Below are 20,083 nucleotides of genomic sequence, written 5' to 3'. Positions count from 1 at the left end.
TAAGTCCTAAAAAAACCCACAAAAACCTCCCAAACAAAAAAAAACCCCACTACCTTACCCTCCACTGTGAAGATTGCAGGACTTAACCATATGGGCAGGCTGCATGGGAGAGACTTCTGAAGATCTTATAAGAGGTGGCTCTAAGTCATCCTGAGACCTACTGCTTGCTGACTATCAGACTAAAGTCAGGAGTGCAGGAGCACCTCAGAGAAAAGACTACCTGATACAGACAGGGTGGAAACAAACAAAAAAATCTAAGACATCAGAGCCTCAGATTTTTCACAATTTGGATGTGTGTCAATATTAAAGGGGAAAAAGTAGGAATTTGATAAAAAGATCTGATAGAAAAGCAAAAGAGGCATGTAAGTGATAACTAACTTGATAAAGAACTAAAAGGCATAATCAAATTAAAGCTGATCCACATGGGTTTCCAGAAAACAGATCTTGTCAAGCTAACCTGATATAATTTTCTGATGTGATTACAAATGGGACTGCTAAAGGCAACCATCTTGATGGACGCCTGTAAAAGAACTGGCTCTGTACCACACCATAGTTTGACTGAAAAGCTAAAAAGCGTAAGAGATGGGATCCATCCACAGTAATTACAGCTGTCTAAAAATTTGGCATCTTAACTTCTCCATGTTCCCATTATAGTCAATGAAAAGAAAAAGGTACTGTCGAAAAGCGATTTATGACTTTTCAGATAAGTCCACTACATTTTTTCTGTGAAGGTCTCCATCTCTCTCCATTGTCTATTAAGAGCTTAGAAAACTACCAACCATTAGAAGATAATTTTTGGATGGTTAGAATTAGATGTGATGAATCAGAATGGCATCTTAAACAACTTAAAACCTACATAGCAGATACATGTAAACCATCATTATGGGACTGGGGAACAAGGCACCGGTATTGAAATTGGTTATTGCCTCCTAGAATATCTTTCATTTTTGTTAAAAAACAAATATAATTTTTCACAATAGTGGAAGATGACTAGAAAATGGAAAATAATGAAGAAAACAGTTGGGCTAGCTGAGTGTAAACACACATTATGTACTTCAGTATAGTCAACAAGAAGGCCATGCATTGAGGAAAGAGTATAATGAGACGGACTTAATGAGGGAGGACCCTACTCTGTGAAAAAGAGATCCTAAAGAGGAGGCAAGGATTTGGGAACAGAGGCCATGACAAGTAACCAGATTACTATGAATTTCTAGAGTAGTGCAGTTAACAAAAAGCTACTATGCTCACCAGGTGTACAAACAATAACAAATAGGAGCAGGGAGGTTATGTTATCTTATTTGGTATCAGTGAAATGACTAGTAGTTTCACAGAGTTCATGGTGTCGTTTTAGAAAAGACTATGAAAAATTTCATGGATTATGAGGAAGCCAGGGGAAAAATTATGGTATGAGGAAACATGCCTTACTGCAAGAGACTCAAGGCCCTCAATCAATTAACTTATCAAAGAGAAAGTTAAAGAATGATTTGATCACAGTCTACAAGTGCTTACCATAGAGAACAAAAATTTGATAATAGAGGGCTCTTCAATCTAGTAGGCAAAGGCAGAACAAGATCCAAGGGCCAGAAGTTACAGCAAGACTAATTCAGTCTAAAAATAAGGTGCAAATTTTAAACACTTGGGGAAAAACTTGAAATAACTTGCCAAGAACTGTGATTTGTTTTCCACCACCAGAAAATAAGTTTTAATCAACACTTGGCCTTGTTACAACTTCATACTTCTATTTCTAAGCTTATTAATACATTTGTTCTGAGATTCTCAGAACGTTATTGTGGAGAAAAAGAATAAATGTTGTAAACTGGGAAGCGTTCACTGCAGTATTCATACACAGCCAAGAGATATCATTTCCATTTGATCACCAAGTCACAGACTCTCTACTGTGAAGCTTGCCTAACTGAAACACCTTCTTACTACTCCACACTATGCAAACCTTTTTGATTAATAAGCACTAACTCAAAGTAGATTGCACTAAAATTAGGAAGCAGGAAGAAATCATAATTTGCAATTATCCTTCGCAGAAATACCTCAATACAATACTTTAGAGTCATTTTAGGCGTACCATTGTTTTCCAAATGTAAAGGTAAAACACAAATCACAACATGGTAAAGATCTCTCAGTAGGCAATTAAAAATTAATCATCTAATTAGATCAAATGAACAAGAAAATAAGGCTCAGGAAGGCATCCATTCTAATTAACATAATATTAACTTACAAAAGACTTGTTCAGACAAAAAAAGATCATCTTTATTTCAAATATCAAACCAATCAATAAAGGGAAACAAACAGTTATTTCTTACCTTGTTATCCCCATGACCAAAGCCAAAAGGAAATGACAGTAATAGTGAGACAACCGCCTGTGCAACTGTTTTCATTTCTTATTATTTCTAATCTTGTTAAACTATTTGAATCCACAATTTAAACTAACTTGTATTAAATTTATGGGGATTCTACCTATATTGTCCCTACTCTATACTTGCTGTGTCTCTTATGAATCTTCTAGGTACTTAAAAATAAAACTAATGAGATCCAAAGTCTCACCTAGGTTTCTCCTCAGCTAGGTGACTCCTAACTAAAGCACAGGGCTTTACTGTGGACAGAGAGGATGTTAAAATAAGAAAAAAGTGGAGGGATTCTTAAGTCTGTGTCAGGGATGATAACATATACTCTCAAGGAAGGAAATAACATTATAGGACACCTTATTGAATAAACCTGACTGGTTAAGCGGAAAAGCTCAGGCAATCAGACAAGGAATTGGGCATGGTTGAACCTAATTAGATAGATTGCATAGATTAGAAATATCTGTAATTATAGGACAGTTCCTAAAATATTTTTTCAAATGTCAGATTACTCCAGCGATGATCAACCACACCAACCTTCCGGTTGGAGTCACAGGACATAGGACACAGACTTTTGAGTGCTACAAGCGATTCTTCAGCTGGGACACGACCATGATTCTCAGCACTCCACTGCAGCAACTATGTGGACAGTTCCTGGCACAACCCCAAAGCACCGCGTTTTGCAGCCCCTCACAGACCTCCTATGTGTTATCCAGATCCATATTATCCAGTGACCCCTTTGCCAGGCCAACACAGCTTCCCTGCCCATGTTGTGACACAGGCCTGGTTCTGGAGACATTCCTGAGAGCTGTATGGGACAGAGTGCAACAGGCCAGCCTGGACATGACTGCGTTATTTACTTTTGCGGGGTAAAAAAGAAATCTAGAAAGAGTGTGTAATGGTTTAGAAGCAGGCTTTGCAAACCAATTCCACAATGAATGTATTTCACTTTGATCACCCCTTCTAGCCCATAACAGAATTGAGGCAGTATTTTGCTTTGCAGAAATTAGTACCTTCAAGACCTGCAGTGGATTTATTATTTCTGCTAGGGCTTGCACTTCCTTTCTGATCCACTGCTGTAAAATCCAGAGGGACAGAACAGCGCAGAAAATTACTGCAAAGATGTAGTGTGACATAGGAAGAGTCAGACGCATTATGTGTGAACAATACGACAAAAGGAAAAGCCATCTGAAAATAAATGAAAAAATTAATAATCAAAAGGGTGTCTAATTCTTATTTGGGCACTTGTTTGCTCACTCTATGAATTAGGACCATCAGGCCATGCCGTATAGAGTTGGAAAGGACCCTGTGCCCAGTCCTGCTTGAGGAAGCTGCTAGAACCAACCGTTCTGGGGAAAGAAACAGTGCCACCAGAAAACAACTGAAGCATCATAAATATAATTTTTCTTTTGCCTCATTCCTGAAACTAGGGGTCCACTACTTGAGGCCAAATCTCCATACCCACTTCACGCTTGGTCTTGTCACTGAAACAACCAATACTGGCAGTTAAGTCACACAGGGCAAATGGTCCTATAATGCGGGCATCAGGTACTGGTCAGAGACTTCAAATCATTGTGCAGAGATGACTAAACCACTGTTAGGAGAAAATAACTTCCAGTCACCCCAACATTAAAACCAGCACCAGTATACGCTGCATAATGAGAGTCACACACGCACATGGAACAGAGAGACTTCATTGTTATGCATTTCCATGTAAACTGTGGCTTATAGTTAATGGGATACAGGCTCAAAGGATAATGTATAGAATTTATAAAACGAAAGCCTCAAAAAAAAAAAGTGCTTAAGTAACAGAAACTGTTTTTTCAACTGCAAGCCATGAACACTTGACAAAAAAATAGTCTATGCAGAAATCGCTGAGTATGTTGGAGAAAAACGGAGAATAACTGCACTTGGAGAATTTCATACTAGTTTGATCACTGGTTCTTCAGTAAGCTATTTAGGACCGCAGGCTAAACATTCTCCTGGAACAGATGTATCAATCAAAAGCTAAGCCTACTTTAAATAAATAAGCAGTGCCTATTTTCTTCTCCAGAATGTCTGATCAACAAACTGTCTTCTCTGGCCATCTACTGCTTTGTGTTTGGTAGCTGACAAAATAGTTCACTGATTTACACTGTAGCATGTGAGAGTTTTAGCAAGTCTAGATCTCAAATACAGGTCAGTATTTGTCACTGATGAAAGAAATAATCTACAGGATATATAGTAGATTAGTATTTGTCAGGCTTTCCAAACAAGCTGGAAACCTATTCTTTCCTGTTCTTTAAAGAACCCTATAACTTGTTTTCTTATAAGGGATGAAAATAAAATTCCAGAAACTAAGAGAGTAGAACAGAAAACCTATTTCTTGCTCCTTGATAGCCTGGAGCTGTAATACAGCAGGATCAACAGATTAAAAAAAAAAAAAAATAAAGGAAAAGAAAAAACCTTGCTGCTGTAATTTCTACAAACAGTTTTTGATCCTGCCCTTATTTATGTCTCCTCTTCATGTACAAACAATAAGATAGCAAAGGGTGCATCTTAGCTGGGAGGATCACCCAAGATGCATGTCCTCCTTGCTACAGCAAACAATGATAGCATGGACGTGAGTGAAAAATAGTGAAAAGCTCTGAAAGCTCCTTGGCAGCAGGGCCAGATGCAGCAAATAGTGAGTGGATGGGGATGGCTGCCTCAAGACTCCTCCTGGTCATTTCCTCAGTCCAAGACTACCCAGTGTGAGCCAGCACAGCGCACAGATGCCTGGATTGCTGTACCTGTGGAGAAGAGTTCGAGCTGCCCCCAGGCAGCAGTGTGCTGAAGCTACTTGGCCCAGCTAAGATTTAAGGCAGAAGTTCCACCACCAGCAGTCTCCACAGTCTTGCACAACCATGATTCATCTCCTCAATGCAGTTCACCCTGAGCACCAGAGAACAGCTGTGGAATTAAGCCTACATTATAATAAATACCTAATAGAAGGCCCTCCCGGTGGCTACCTCCAGCTTTCTGCAAAGGGCCTGAAACTCCACGGCTCTCTACAGGCCACTGTGTCTTGTAGCCTTTTCATCGCCTGACCTAATTCTTCTAAATGGCTCACCCATTTTGGCTGACAATTTCCTCTAAATGCCCAGACACCAAGCAATGGAAAATTTCCTTTAAATGCCAGTTAATGAGCAATGGAAAATGTCATCACGATGAAGTTATGCAGGTACTTAAGTGCTCTGCTGGATCAGGCCTTTGTGAGCTACACTATAGTCTCACATTTGATGAGATTTTCTGAGTGTGATAAATAAAATAAGATGAACTTCTATGATAAGAAAAAAAAAGAGATATATGTAAAATATTTTTAAAGCTTCTATGGTTCTCAGATGGCATGGTGGAGAGAAAGAGGGAAAGAGAATGCAAAAGCATAAACCAGGCTATGCTTGTGTAAATTACTCTGACATTTAATAACTCTCTCCTAAAAATTCTCAAGCAAGGCTACTTCAGATATTTTTAAGGTCATGTATCATTTACTGTCTAGGTCAATTTATGCATCAGCAAAAATTGCTGCAAACCCTTCTGGACAGCACTTTAAAAATAAAGGTACATGTAACTGTTTTGGCCATATTTTCCTCACCAGTTTCTGCTCTGCGAACATTTCACCTTGGAAAATTAAAGTAACATTCTGTAATAAGTGAAGTCAGTATGATATTTCAAGGCAAGCCAAGGACAAGCTTTATAACAGTGCTATCAAAATGCTATTAATAAAAGCAAAAATACACACACGATGCCCGTGTTCCCCTATGGATGGAAAAAATTATTGTCCATTAAGTTAACATTTCAGATACCCTCTCAGTTTTTCCTAAGGTCCCAAAGAAGGCAAAACCCCACATATCTCTTGCAGTTAACTTGTATAAACTATCTGCTATCATGTGGTGCTCTATTTTAGTAAACACTCCAAGGCTTCTTAAGAGAATATAAGGATGAATAGGATTTCAGGGGGGAGGGGAAAGGCAGAAAACTCTGGCTAGAATATTCTACTTCCATAGCTAATATTTATAGCAGTGTCTTGTTTATTTTTCTTCGGGTCCACAGGGTTGTATTTATAAATGCATCTTACATTAAGCATCTAAATTCACTCCTCTGTTTATATAGTTCCCCTCACTGCTATATCCAATGGCCCCGTGATTATCCCCAGGACAACCCATGCTACAGTAAGTAATATTATCTCCTTTTGACAGATGTGAAGCCAGACGTACCAGAGTATGCCTGTGCGGCACCAGGCAGCGCTGCACACAAACACCCAAGCCATCTCTGAATGGGCAAAGCTGGCTAGAAGGTATCAGGCACCTCGGTTGTTTCGCTCAGTGCCCCTTCGCACATCCCTGAGCATTGCTGAGCCACACTCTGCAGAAATACACAACAAGGTTGAAGGCACTCTGCACCATGGCCAGAGACTCTTGTTCTCAGGACCACTGAACCTTTTGCAGAACCATAGGCTTAATGCAGTGGTGTTATAAACCTAGATATATTTCGCTTTTGTTAATTTTTGCTTTTGTACACAACCAAAGACAGACAGGTTCTCACAGGTTTGGAAAGCCTATGGCTTTTCTTGAGTCCTGTCTTGCCAGAAGCCTAACTGCAGGAGCAGAGAGACTGTGACCTGTTTGCCCTATTTTCTTAGGTACGTAGTACAGGTGGCTACCCAGCTATATACACTCTTTATTTAACTGCTCCTTCCCTAGGAGAAAACATGTTTATGCTTAAAGTGTCATATAATTGTATTGAGTTGTAGAGTTTGTAGCCACACTACCTTTTAAAACAAATTATCTGAGGAACATACGGCTTGGAGAATTTTGTCTTTTCACCTGGTCTCAGGTGAGCAAAATGCACACACACGTTTTCAATGGAGACAAATTACAAGCACATCTGCGTGTTTTGCTTACTTCTTTGTCAGTCCCTAAAAAGAAATCAATTTTGAAATGAAAATGTAGTTTGGGAACAAAAAAATGCAAGGTAACTCACTTTGAAAATGTCACAGGGCATTTGAAAACATTCTGGGAAAAGGCAATATTTGTCAAATTAATTTCATTATTTATAATAACTTCCGCCCTCTCACAAATCTCGATATTTTCATTGAAATCACTATTATTGATTTTCCCTTTTTTCCAGCCCTAACGGGGATGAAAGATGAACTATAACATAAAGTCACTTCTCTTTGTTAGTTACATCGATGCAATATGTTAGATATTTTGAAAAACCTCACTAATGATACATACTCTTTCCAAGATAAAAATGCTCACTTTAAAGCTCTGTGCTCAAAGAACTTCAAAAAGGAGCGTTTTTTCACTCTTATTTTCAATACTCTCATTACACCGATGGGAAATTCTTAGGAAACTTCTCAGATCTTCCACATTTATTTCATTTTATTTTTAGCTCCTTGTCTCATACAATAGTGACAAGTTCTCAGGCAGTTTATAGTGCTATTAAAAACTAAACTAACTTTATTATTCATTCAATCTCCTCCATTATTTATCCCTCTTGATTTGAAAGTAGGACTCACAACTGCAGCACTAGGAGTTTGCTGCGAGTCCCTGGAACGCAGTCTCACCACAATTAGCCATTGATCCAGCTGCTCGTACCATGACAAGGGAACGCAAACTCCCTCCTCCTTGAGGCTACAGCTCCACAGAGAAACCCTTCAACATCACAGACTTCTACCACTACATTTCTTAACTTAATAAACAGCATTGGCTCAGAGCTAAGTTCTTAAGCTGCAAAGAGATACACACACTTTTATTCATTAGGAAAGGGGGGGGGGAGGGTTCCATCATGAACCTGTCAGCTTTTCTGTACATGCACATATTTCATTTTTTTTGCCAACTTTTCGTAACACAACTTTGCATACGCTTAAATTGATGTAACAAGATCTCTCATGCAGAACTAGAGAAATTATTTTTTTGTTTTTCAAAATGCTTTTACTGTATGAGTAAAACCTCACTAATGTTTGAGAGACCTGTGGCAAATATTCACATTTTATGAATGAGGTTAGTGAACAATGAGCTTGGAGAAAAGAAGCAATCAAAGAAGGCACTGCAAAATTCATAGCACTCAGTGAGTATGACAGATGTCACTTACTTTTAATTATTGATGACAGTATTTCAGACTATGCTTGCTAACATGCAGGAGTATGAAAGCAGACCACAGTACCCACCTGCTAAGAGGTCACTAGAATGTGGTAGGAGACATCAAGATTTTAGTAGCATTTTCTGGTAAATGTGTTGATTTCAATGATTTGTTATCCTTCAAGTCTTATCTACCACTACTACAAAAAGACAGAGTTTATTCTTAGTAGCCATTTTAATGGGAAACAATGAGCAATTAATCTACATTGTGCCTATGGCATAAGGAGTCCAGGTAAGCCATTTCTGTATCTGCATGGTGCATACAGCTTTTGACTACTATATGGCAAACCAGTGGTCAAAAATGTCAGGCATACTTTCACCACACTGTACAAATGCAAAGATCTACCCGTAAGAATAGCAGTAGCCACGTTCAGATATCTACGGTGGATTTTGGAGCCTAATTCTTGACTCGTTTTTTCAGTCTTGTGTCCAATTTAGATTTGATAGGTAAGACACAAACAAGTCAATTATTCAAATGTCGCAACTTTCCACGATTAACTGTCATACTTTAACCATGTATGTAACACAGTTTCTCTGTTTAATACATAGTACTTAATTTTTTCCTTCCTAAAAAGTTTTCTATTGGCTTTAATTACACTCATGAGACCGAGGAAGTGAAAAAGCATATTGTTTGCCTGAGGCCTCGGGTGGAAAGAGAAGGCTTCACGACTCAAGGAATCACTCTTTGGTGACTTTAAAACTTCTCATACTCCTGATCCTAGACTGAAATCCACTGCTCACGTCTTATAAATGAAGTGCGATCCCAAAGTACTCCAAATTGATTAAATTAAAACCAGGCAGGCAACCAAAACACAAGTAGTTCACTCCTTGACCTATAAAAGTAATTCACTCCTTGACCCTGTATGCTTGGTAGGTATGTTCATACATTTACGTTTAGTGGCTCAGGGAGGAAATATCCACCTTATGATGTAATACATACATGTGTTTGCATTTATATTGTTTTAAATAATGATGTAACATCACAGTCCCTCAGGAACCGCATGTTAATTTCTTACCTACCAAATTTGGCTTCTGTAAGTCTCTTTTTGCCAGCCCCAATTCCTGTGCTGGGCCAAAATGGTTTACGCCTGTTAGGGCTTGTTTTCTCTTGAAGGACACTCAACACACAACCCTTTTGTGGGCCCCGAGGACCTCAGCAGAGACCTAGACTGCTGCAGGGTTGGCGGGATAGCAGCAGCCAGTACGGGCTAGCAGCCACTGGTGAATTAAGGGCGTGAGGCCGCCTCAGAAGTACACGAGGCCATCTCAGGGACACAAGACCCACCGGAGGGCTCATCCAGCCCCTCTGGCAGCGGCGGATTCAGCTTTTCCGTTACTGGACTCAAGGCTTTGACCCCACTAAGGCCGAGGGCTGCCCACCAGAAAGACTCGCCCGCCACAGCGCCTCAGCGAAGCCGCCTCACGCTGAGGGAGAGGGCGGGGCCGCGTGCGCGCGGCGCGAGCTGCCAGCCAGCGGCAAGTTCCCTGCCGCGTCCTCAAGCCCGCCCACCCGGGGACCAATGGGCGCTCGAGGCGGCGCGGCGGCGGCCAATCGGCGGCGGCGCGGCGGGCTCCCCGGCAAAATGGCGGCGCCAGTTGCGGCGGGGTGGATGCGGCGCCGCCGCAGCACCTGCCATGCCCGGTAGCCGGCGGAAAGGGCCTTGCCTCAGGGCCGCCGCCCTGAGGAGGCGGAGCGGCGGCGGCGAGGAGCAGCAGCTCACCCGGTGGCGGCCGGCTGAGCCCCCCGCGGAGGAGGGGGTGGCGGAAAGCGGCGCGGGCCTGCCCGAGGGGGAGGCGCCGCGGCCGCCCCGGCCGTCGCCGTCGCGGGAGGCGGCGGTGCGCGGCGCTGCAGGTACGGCGGGAGCGGCTCCGCGGGCACCGCGCCGGCGGGGGCCCGGCCCGCCAGCCCCGGAGCGGCGGGGGAGGAGCGGCCTGCCTGTGAGGAGGGGCCCGGTGCGGTGCAACACCCCCCACCCCCCCCACCCCCCGCGCCGCCCCGGCCCCGCGCGGCGGGAAGAAGCTGCGCTTGTCAAGGAGCGAGGAAGAACATCTTCCCCCCACCCCCCGCAGATACTTAGAACGGACTGAGGACGCTAATCCGCTCGAGGAGAGGATAAAGCCTGGCTGTGCTAAGCGCCTAAAGTTAGAAGTATCTCCTAAGATGCTTCTCAAGCAGTAATCGCACCTTTTAAACTTATTTCTGTAGGCTTCCACATCTGCAACGTCATTTCTAAAGGGCAGGGGTGACTAGTTGAGGTTCACCTAGAGTGTTCAGTTCACTTACTGAAGTCAGCAGCAAGCTGGTTTTGAATAGCTATATCCCTGCTTTTAACGGTCCTACCTGAAAGGGCCAGGTGGAGGCAAGTACAGACACAGGTAGGTTGGGACCCAGAATAGTTTGGGGGCCCATTAAAGTTGTGACCCAAATCAGAGTCTCGGTGAAAGGCACAGAGCAAGCCAGGATACAAAATATTCTCCCATATAGGTATACATAGTTTTTTTCTCTTAATGTAAGCTGAAGTCTTTATTCCCTCAAGTAGGAGGATTGACAAGTCTCATCCTTACCATCAGATGCTGAGCACGTAGCTGTCAGTATCACGTAATGCTGTGTTATCTCTGGTGATGTAACTGAAAAAAAAATAGCCATATTCTGCATTATATACACAGTTGTGAACAACATTCCTGTTGTAAGTAAAGAATTGTTGATGAGTGTGAACTTGATTTTTCGTCTTAAAGTTCCTAAAGCATCTTTATGCCTTGTCTCGTTGTATGTTCGAAGTTATTTTGGCCTTTTATTTGTTTTTTATTAAGGATCATCTTTCTGTTTACACAGAGTCGTGTTTACATAAAACGCCAAAGAGGTCATTGAGTAGGAAATCCCGAATACCTACTTTCAGCTCTCCTGTTAATGACACCGATATACAGCAAGAAATATTTTGGGATCCTCATTCACCAATTGCACACAGACTAGGTAATACTAACAAGATCCAGACTTCAGTCACCTATTTGAGGAATGCAGTGGGGCTGTACAAAAAGTTATCAAATATCTTGGAAAAAAGTCCCTTTCTGTTATCATGGTGAGGTTGTTTGGGTTTATTTTCATTAAAAACCCATAAATTCTTCAAAGTAGTCAAGTTCAAGATTTTAGAATCAAGTTCTGATTTTAGCACATATATTTGAATTGAGATATACTGCACTTTATAAATCGAATTGTTTTGCAGTTTTTAAGAAGTTTTTTTGTTTGTTTTCATAGGCAATGGAAAACCCAAACAGTCTACCAGTAGATGCGCAGTAGAAATTTCAGAAATTGTTAATCGTATTGCTCCTCAGGTAATTGTTACTTTCTAATCTCTGTGTATGCAGTCATCAAACAGAATAGTGCTACAGTATTCAGTTTTAGCGAAGGCTCAATTTTAGTTATAGTAGTCTCTTTTTACATGGTAAGAATTGGGTGTGCAGAAAACATGTTCATAAAACTGGATTGAATTAAAATCATAAGCGCAGCATTTGACTGATTGCTCTTATGAGTCACAGATGTTTAAAAAAGGATGTATTAAGACAGTGGTCTTGCAGCAGCTCCATTTTAGAAAGTTTTGCTTTCAGAATACAAGTTACTGCCCCGCTCTTAGGAATACTGTTGATTTATCCTTAATCACTCATCTGTTAAAAGGTAAGGGTTCTTCACATACTGGATTTAATTGGCAGTTGTTTTCAAGCGTTTTGAATGATCTTGAATGACTGCTGAAGTACAAGAACAAGACTCAGATTGAGAGGGAGACTCCACAATAAAATAAACATAGTAACGTTGCTTCCTTGTTATAAATAATTGCCTTTTTATCCTAAGACCCATGCTCTTGATTTCCCTCTCTTGCTGTAAACCTGATGTCCACAGCCTGGGAAGTGAAAATAAGATAGTGTTGGCTTACTGCTTACCTTTTATTAAGTGCAAGAACAGAACTTGTTATTCCTAAACCATTTCTGTAGTATTTAGCTTGCAAAATATGCCTGCTTATTTGACAGGGCCATGTAAAATGTATTTGCTGCTTGGCATATTTGTGAAAAATTATACTTTAAAAATGGAAAATCATTGATAAGGGTTGCCGCTTCCTACCTTTTAAATGATTACAGCCCTGTCCTAAGCGTAAATAATATCAGACTGGATTTGCAACTATCTGTTGCTTGTGTTTTTTCTTGAAAAAAAAAATAGAAAAAAACCTACCTCAAACTACTCTGTTAGTAAAGTTCAAATGACACTTGCTGGCTGGTGTGCAGTAATTTCCCACATCCAATATTTGACTCTGGCCCTCTCTGCATTTTACCACTGCAGTATTGTATCTCTTCAACTTCAAAATTCAAATCCAAACCTAAACTTTGAAGCTCTGAAATAAGTTCCTTTACTTTCTAAACTTCACTTTTTTCTGTTTAAAGGTCAAACAAGTTTAAGCTCATTCTTGTATATATGAGTTGTCATGGAAGAAGCCAGAAATTTTTCCTGGAAGCATACAGAATATAATTTCTTTAGAATTCTCTGATCTGTTAATGCTACTTTAAGTGGATAAAGACAGTGCATCTCAACGAGCTCCTTAGTAGTATACTAAAGTAAACTAGATCACAGCTTGTAAAGTGAGTATTGCAGATTATGTGTAAACCTGAAGTAAGTGGAGTATTAGATTTGAGCACCAAAGTAAAATTCATTTATTTTAATTGCAGTTCCTGGTTTGAATTGATATAATTAAAGTGATACAATTATCAGTAGAAAATGTTGCAGTAATCTCGCTTGGCTTGTATTGGTTTAGGTCCTGTCCGTGGCCTTCAACAGATTTGATCCAGTTTAATTGATTTAGCAACTCTAACTAATGTGGGGTGTGTGTCTAGTCCAATCTTTATCTGAAATCAAATTGCTAAGCATTATAAATCTAATCATTCAGGATGAAAAAGCAGCCTGTAATGAAGGCTCCCTTTTAGGGACATGGATTGGTGAGGACGCTATTCCCTGCACACCCGGAGTAGTAAAAGTGCGAGCCAGGACAAAGTTAAGTTGTACGAGGTAGGTTACAGTTTTGTCTTGCCTGTAACAGCTGGGATTTCATGAAAAAGGGTGTGTAGTGTTCCTTTATGCAGACTGAGCCATGTAATCGTACATTAGCATACAGAATGCTTTTAACTTTGGGCTTGTTATCTCTTCTTAATGGGGTATTTATTGGGAATTATCAAAAAGATTGCATGCTGACTGTGCGTTGAAAGTCATATTTCTGTAGTTCCTAAACTAGAGAATTAACATCTCATGTGGTCGTGTTATTGAGCTTGGTTATACTTTCTCAGTAGGTCTGACCTTCTTTTCTGTTTTTGTTTGTTGGTTTGTATTTTGGTGGGTTTTTTTGTTTGTTTTTTGTTTTGTTTTTTTAATCTAGAGATCTTAAAATAAAAAATCCTGAAGAGGAACTCATGAAATTGGCTAAGGAATTTGATAAAAATCTAGTAGAGCTAGATGCAGTTCAGGAGCAAGAGAAGCTTGGTCATGACTTCATCCAGACTGCCTCAGAGTCTGTAAATAATTCTAAAGATGAAGTACATACGAAGAACCTGAAATCACTCCTTGATGAAGCTTCTGAAACAGATACTGCTCTGTCTCTGAAACCAGTCGGACAGAGCACTGGCGTCCCTGCTGCAGAGCCCTGTCAATCCAGCAGTCAAAAGTCTATAGACCTTGAGGCTGAAATAGCCCTTCATGCTCTGTTTGACTGTTCTACCCAGAAGTGTAGTGGACAGTTGAGCCAAGAACTATCAAGTATTTCTTTAAATAATAGTTTCCGTGAAAATAAAAGCACCTTGGAAGAGGAACACCTTCCTGAGCAAATTAAAGACACGCAACATGGTAATTCAGAGGCACATCAAAAAGATACTCCGCGTGCACTAGGAAGCGTCCCAAAACCTGATACTCGCATGTTGACCAAAAAAAATCCTTGTTCTTTGAAGGCACAATTGGTTGCCCCCAGTAAGCTTGCCGGAGGAGTTAATGATGATTTTGATGACTGGGATACAGATTTTTTGGCAGATGACTCTTTTGTGATGCAAATAACCCAAAATCCTGAATTGATAAGTACTGAAGAAGCACCACCAATTCCTACAAATCCATCTGCGCATGGTTTCAGTGATGCCAGCAGAACCAAGGAAAGAAGCACTAGTTGCAATTCAGTAACTTCTTTGGGGAGTGGACACAAATCTAACAGTTTGCAGTTTTCACCTTTGAAACATTCTAGTAAAAACACACAAAATGTTGCCAAATCTCTTTCTTTACAAACGCCATATAGTAAGAGAGAAAACCCACAGGCAGAGACTGTAACCTTTTGTGGCAAATGGGACGTTAAGCCAGATAAAAATTCTAGTTGGAAAAGTGCCCAAACCAGTGATTTGAACTATATTCCTGTTTCAATGCAATTTCAAGTTAAGAATGGAAATGAAACTACTCAGCCTAAAAGCGATCCTCTTCCTCTTTTTCCGTCAAAATCTAATCCTCATACACAACGGACTGAAAAACCTGGGAATAACACACACAATATTTTCTGCCAATCATCCAGTGTTTCTACCAATATGAAACCTAGTGACCTAACTAAGGTGGTTAACCAAGCTAATACAGGTCACTTAAATCAAGTTGAAATACCAAAGAAACGTCCTGTGTCATTTGATGACTGGAATGAACCGAAATTCTCTGATGAGGTATTAGATATGTTTTGTGAATCCGATAGTCTTTGGGATGCAAACTGTGAGGACGATGAATTGTTGTATCAGGTGTGTGATGATATAGAAAAGCAGACTCAGAGCCAGGATGTTAAACAAGGAAATGAAAGAGCTAAAACTGTACAAGGGGACAGTATTAATTCCAGATCAAATGCTGACAACAGCTTCCCATCATCTAAACAAGGACTACCTGATCGCCTCTTGGTACAAAAAGCAAATGCAAAACAGGACGCGTTCTCACTAAACGATTCCTGTAGGAATTCATCAAAGGTTTCGCATGGGCTGTCCACAACAAGTCACGCAGCAAACTGTAAAAATGTCCCAAGTCCTCGAACTGGGATCTCAGGTACTTCTACGGAGTGTAAATACACGCTGTCTAAAAACTGCCTTCAAGCTGCGTCTGAAGATACTACAAAGACTGTTTTGGGAAAATGGTACAGGTCAAACTCTGTGCCGGCAGCGGAGCCTGGTTCTGAAGTAAGCCCTGTTAATGCAGTAAACGTTTTTAGTAGCAGAACGTTAGACAGTCCAGATCTTTTGTGTAATACAGGAAAGATGCCAAGTAACAGTTCCGGTAACAAAACATCGCTTATGCCTTCAAAGTTTAAGTTCCGAAAGACTAACAATTTTCAGGGTGCTCTTCATGTAGCGTCTGAAAATCCAGGCAGTCGTTCTGGCACTGGAATTGCGCTGCAGGGTTTGGAAGGAAGCAAGAATCAGGTGAATGTGACTTTGCACAGCAAGCTTGACAATAAGAAACCACCTTTCAAGAGGCACCTTTCAGAGTCTTTTGCATTGCCTACATCAGGTATTTGTCTTTATTGTACCACTCTTAGACTTTCTGTTTGTTTTCTTACTGTAATCAGAACGGCAGAGAAATTTATACTGTATTGCAAATTATAGTAGGCTTCAGTATTCATCCTCACAGTTTAGGCGTTAGTAAATGCTCTAACGAGAATTTGGACGTTATTTTCTCTAAAATAAAATTGTCCTGTCACATCTCTTGAATTCCTCTAGTTAAGGACTTCTGTCTCCCATTTTCATTCCAATTCTCTGAATACTTCACACTCTCTCTCCGTAGACACTCAGAATCACCACGATCAAGTATAGGCTGATGGCAGCACTCAGCATACCATAGTCTTAAATTGTTACTTAAAAATACTACTATTTTGATACATAGTAAATATTGTAGTGTAGTAAAAGTGTAGCACAGTGAATCTGTGCTTTAATTTACGAGTTCATTTTGAAAAACATTAAAAATCACTTAGCCATGATTTGTAAAACTCCAGGTAATGGTAGAGCAGGGTAAGAAGGCATCAGGTGATAACGGCATGCCAATTTTTAATTATTGTACACCTGGAAATCAGAACCTTGAATCATTCGACGCTTCTGAAAACTTGGCCTGTATTGTTGTTTGCTCTGTGGCTAAAATTGCCAGGGAAATATTCTTGTGTTACCAGTCTAAACACTTAAGACTTCCTTTCATCTAGAGGGGAGGTCAGTCGCTTTTCTTGCACTGGTGTTGCTTGCCAAGGACATGGAGAACCCGGCAAGTGCCGGTCAGTCTTGTTTTTCCTTTATCTGGTGGCTTGGTGGAAGTTTTAATTGATATTAATTTTGATAAAACATGCCTTTGGAGTGTACTGTATCAACCTCAGTTTTCAGGAAGGACTGTTACAAAAACATCAAAAAAATTAATTCCTGCAAACTATCAGCCAGCATTACTTGAAGAATCAGTGTTTTATCTGTGTTTCTTCCCCAGCAAAGAAGCAGATAAATGGAAAGTAACAATTTCAGATGTTAAGGGAGGAGAGAGAGAACTAGTCATTCTGTGGAATATTCTAGGGAGTAAAGGAGTAAAGAATAGCATAGATTTTCTTTACAGATAAACACAACTGTCCTCGTCTTACGTTTTTGGTGAAAGGACATTGCTGTAACAAAAAAATGGACCTTAAGTGATCCATTCAAAAACTGATATGGAATTTTTCATGGACACCTTTTTGTTTTTTTTTAAAGAAGGAACGAGACCCTTTGTTTTATTTATCCAGTCTGAAAGATTACTTGTTAAAAATCCATTAATTGGAAATTGTTGTATAGAAACAGTAAAATTCTTGACATGTTCAGGGAGTGTTCTTGTTGGTTCCAGTGAGGTCAGGATTTTATTGTGTGGGAATTTATAGTTCTGTAACACGACACATAAAGTATTATGCTTAGCTATCATGTTCTTGTCTCCTTTGCCAATTTTTTATTGCTACTTTTGACCTTTTTTCAACCTTTCTGGTTTTATTTGTGTGACACCTGTACTGTATTTGACCCCTGTGCCTATACCATCCCCATGCCCGTATCTCTGCCTAACTCACTAAATTGTAGAGCCCTTTTCAGTCTGATAGCCTTAATTTTCTTAACCCATTGCCATCTCCTATGTTGACTCCTGATGCCACGAGGTTCACTTGAAGGGCAACCAAGTAAAATTTCCTTGAAGCAAATGTCTGCATCCCAGTATTTTCATTGGGGGCTAGTAATCAGTAGCACCACAAAGGTCATGCATCTTATCCCCCCTCCTGCCTTGGGGACAGGACAGATGAGCTATTTTTAACCTGTGTGCCTGCTATGTCAGAATAGTGTGCTCTTGCCATAGATCTTCAAACATTGAAAACGGGTAAGTTAAAATACATATTAAACAAACTTGAAGGCTCCTAATAAATGTTTTTTATTTACAGTGTCTGTGGTGGAACAAAAAAATAGAAAGTGTTCTCAAGAAGAGATTGAAAGAAAAAAACAAGAAGCTCTCGCACGAAGAAAATCTAGAATGCAGGCGTTCTTTAAAGATGCTTGAATTTGGAGTTTATTTTGCCTATGGAGTAAGTTTTTGGGAGGGAAATACTGTAGTGCTGGAACACACTTTTTAAACTGTTCACAGCTACTGACGGCAAGCTTTTTCTGTTTCTCAATTTAAAAGAAATCATGACCTGAACCAATACTCTGGGGGTATTTACTCTTAATTAAAAACTACCGGTTGTAAATGTGTAGCCCAAACTACCTTCAGCATAATGAAGATTGTATTGAGTTTGCATACTCATACTTGTTGAAATTGTCCAGTCTGAAAATCGTCAGAGCATGAAAGCGTTTGTATACACGCATAAGTAGAAGATGTCAAAACCAGACTGTATGTGTTTTGACTGTATTTCTCTTATTGCAAGTATTTTAATCTATCAGAAGACTCTCAAGTACACACAGACCAAAAAATACTAATGTTTGCTCTCAGGTAGAAGAAAGTTTTTAAGTTTTGGTTTAAAGAAAGTACAATCTAGAAAACATCCAGCATTGGAAAACTAATGGAAATGAACAGGATTTGGAAAGTGTGCTCTGTTTGCCTCCATTACCTTAAGTAAGAATTGTACATAATGAAGAAAGAATTTCATATTAAAGTTTCGTAAGGTGAAAAAGCATCCTGGAAAGGACATTTTATCTTTTTTTTTTCTATTAGTTCCCTTCATGAAGAGTTTGAAATATGCTATAAAATTGGACCACCTTTTTCTAAACATGTATTACCGAGCTAATTAAAAACGTAGCCTATGTTGTTTTACCAAACCATGAGCAATATAAAATAGACCAGGTGAAATCTCAACGACTATGAATCAGTTTAGCCTTATGGGTTGTACATATTTTTCAAACTAAAGGCTGTTAAAACATAAAAATGCAATGTCATGTCAGCTTAACAGGGGTTGAGAGAATTTTTGATGTGATAGATGGGTGCAGAGCTCAAACTGCAAAAACTGCCTGTGGGTAAGCTGCAAGATATTTTTCAACTGAGAAATGCTTATATGTAAACATGTGACACTATGAAAAGTGACTGTGATTTTTCTTTGTAAATAAATAACTTTGAAATGTACCAAAGGTTAGAGGAAGCTTTTTGTTTCTGTAGTATGTGCCATTTTTATAACTCCTAAAAATGTAAGTATTGTATATTTGTGAATCGTCATTAAACTTTTTTCCATTTTTCTATTCTGTTCTGGAAAATACTGTACTACAGAAGGGGATAAAAGGGAGTGAAATGGGAATTCCATATTCTATTCTCTCTTGGTAATTTACCCAATTGTTCCAGGCCTCATTTTTCTACCTATAGTGGCGACGAAGTGCTTCCCTTGATCCATTTAAACTGGAAATCCTTGGTGGAGGAACTGGTTCTACACATAACCATCTGCAGGGGAGTAGTGAAATACTTAACTAGAGAATTTGCTTTTCTTGGTGCTAGTTATGACATCGAATCCCCAAGTCCACCAAAGACCGTGCTGGTGCTCAATAAGTGTTACTTACAATTTGTAGCTGCAGCTCCCTGTCCTTCAGCCGTTGTGCAACATAGGATGAGTTGGATGAGCTCACTGATCTGACTGAAAATGAACCCAGAAAGAATGTTTTCAGCTTTTCAAAGAACTTCACCATGATAATACCCGTAACAGATAAAATAACATGAAATAGCAAAACTTGCGTTGTCAAGCCTCTGCTGGCAGTGTTCAAACAGTTTATGAGACACAAGATTTGCATGTCCATGTGACAAATAAATGTAAACCCCAAGTAGTGGCTGTTGCAAAAATTCTGTTTATCCCGAGAATGTAGTTCGATCGGTGTATCTGAGGGATCTGCTTGTCTTTGCGGTGTTCTAGACAAAGCTAAACTATCAGGTGACTTGCCAGACGCACTATTAGCCAAGAAAGTGGCAATGAAAAAAGGCTTCTACTATCAGTATTAAATACGAGAGTTATAAAACTGGCTTTTAAGGTATTGATACACAAGAATGTCAAATCTTACTGAGAAAGATAAAAATTAGGC

General features: G+C 39.9%; 1 protein-coding gene across 1 annotated transcript; it reads left to right on the top strand.

The window, feature by feature from the left end:
• The first annotated feature begins 10,150 nt into the window (after nucleotides 1-10,150).
• ETAA1 (ETAA1 activator of ATR kinase) lies at nucleotides 10,151-19,257 on the top strand. The gene is made up of 6 exons (XM_074150806.1): nucleotides 10,151-10,367; nucleotides 11,349-11,486; nucleotides 11,769-11,845; nucleotides 13,444-13,562; nucleotides 13,927-16,061; nucleotides 17,974-19,257. The coding sequence occupies exons 1-6, from the start codon at nucleotides 10,151-10,153 to the stop codon at nucleotides 18,087-18,089; spliced, it is 2,802 nt and encodes a 933-aa protein (XP_074006907.1). The 3' UTR covers nucleotides 18,090-19,257.
• Nucleotides 19,258-20,083: the final 826 nt, after the last annotated feature.

Source organism: Numenius arquata, chromosome 7 (assembly GCF_964106895.1).
Source record: "Numenius arquata chromosome 7, bNumArq3.hap1.1, whole genome shotgun sequence".
In the NCBI taxonomy this organism is placed as follows: domain Eukaryota; kingdom Metazoa; phylum Chordata; class Aves; order Charadriiformes; family Scolopacidae; genus Numenius; species Numenius arquata.
The sequence above is the reverse complement of the archived record's forward strand: the minus strand, read 5'-3'. Positions and strand labels throughout refer to the sequence as shown.

Coding starts and splice junctions, on each gene's coding strand:
- ETAA1 (XM_074150806.1), top strand. CDS start 10,151: ATGCCCGGTAGCCGGCGGAAAGGGCCTTGCCTCAGGGCCGCCGCCCTG. Junction 10,368..11,348: donor GGCGGTGCGCGGCGCTGCAG/GTACGGCGGGAG, acceptor CTGTTTACACAG/AGTCGTGTTTACATAAAACG. Junction 16,062..17,973: donor TTTTGCATTGCCTACATCAG/GTATTTGTCTTT, acceptor TTTTATTTACAG/TGTCTGTGGTGGAACAAAAA.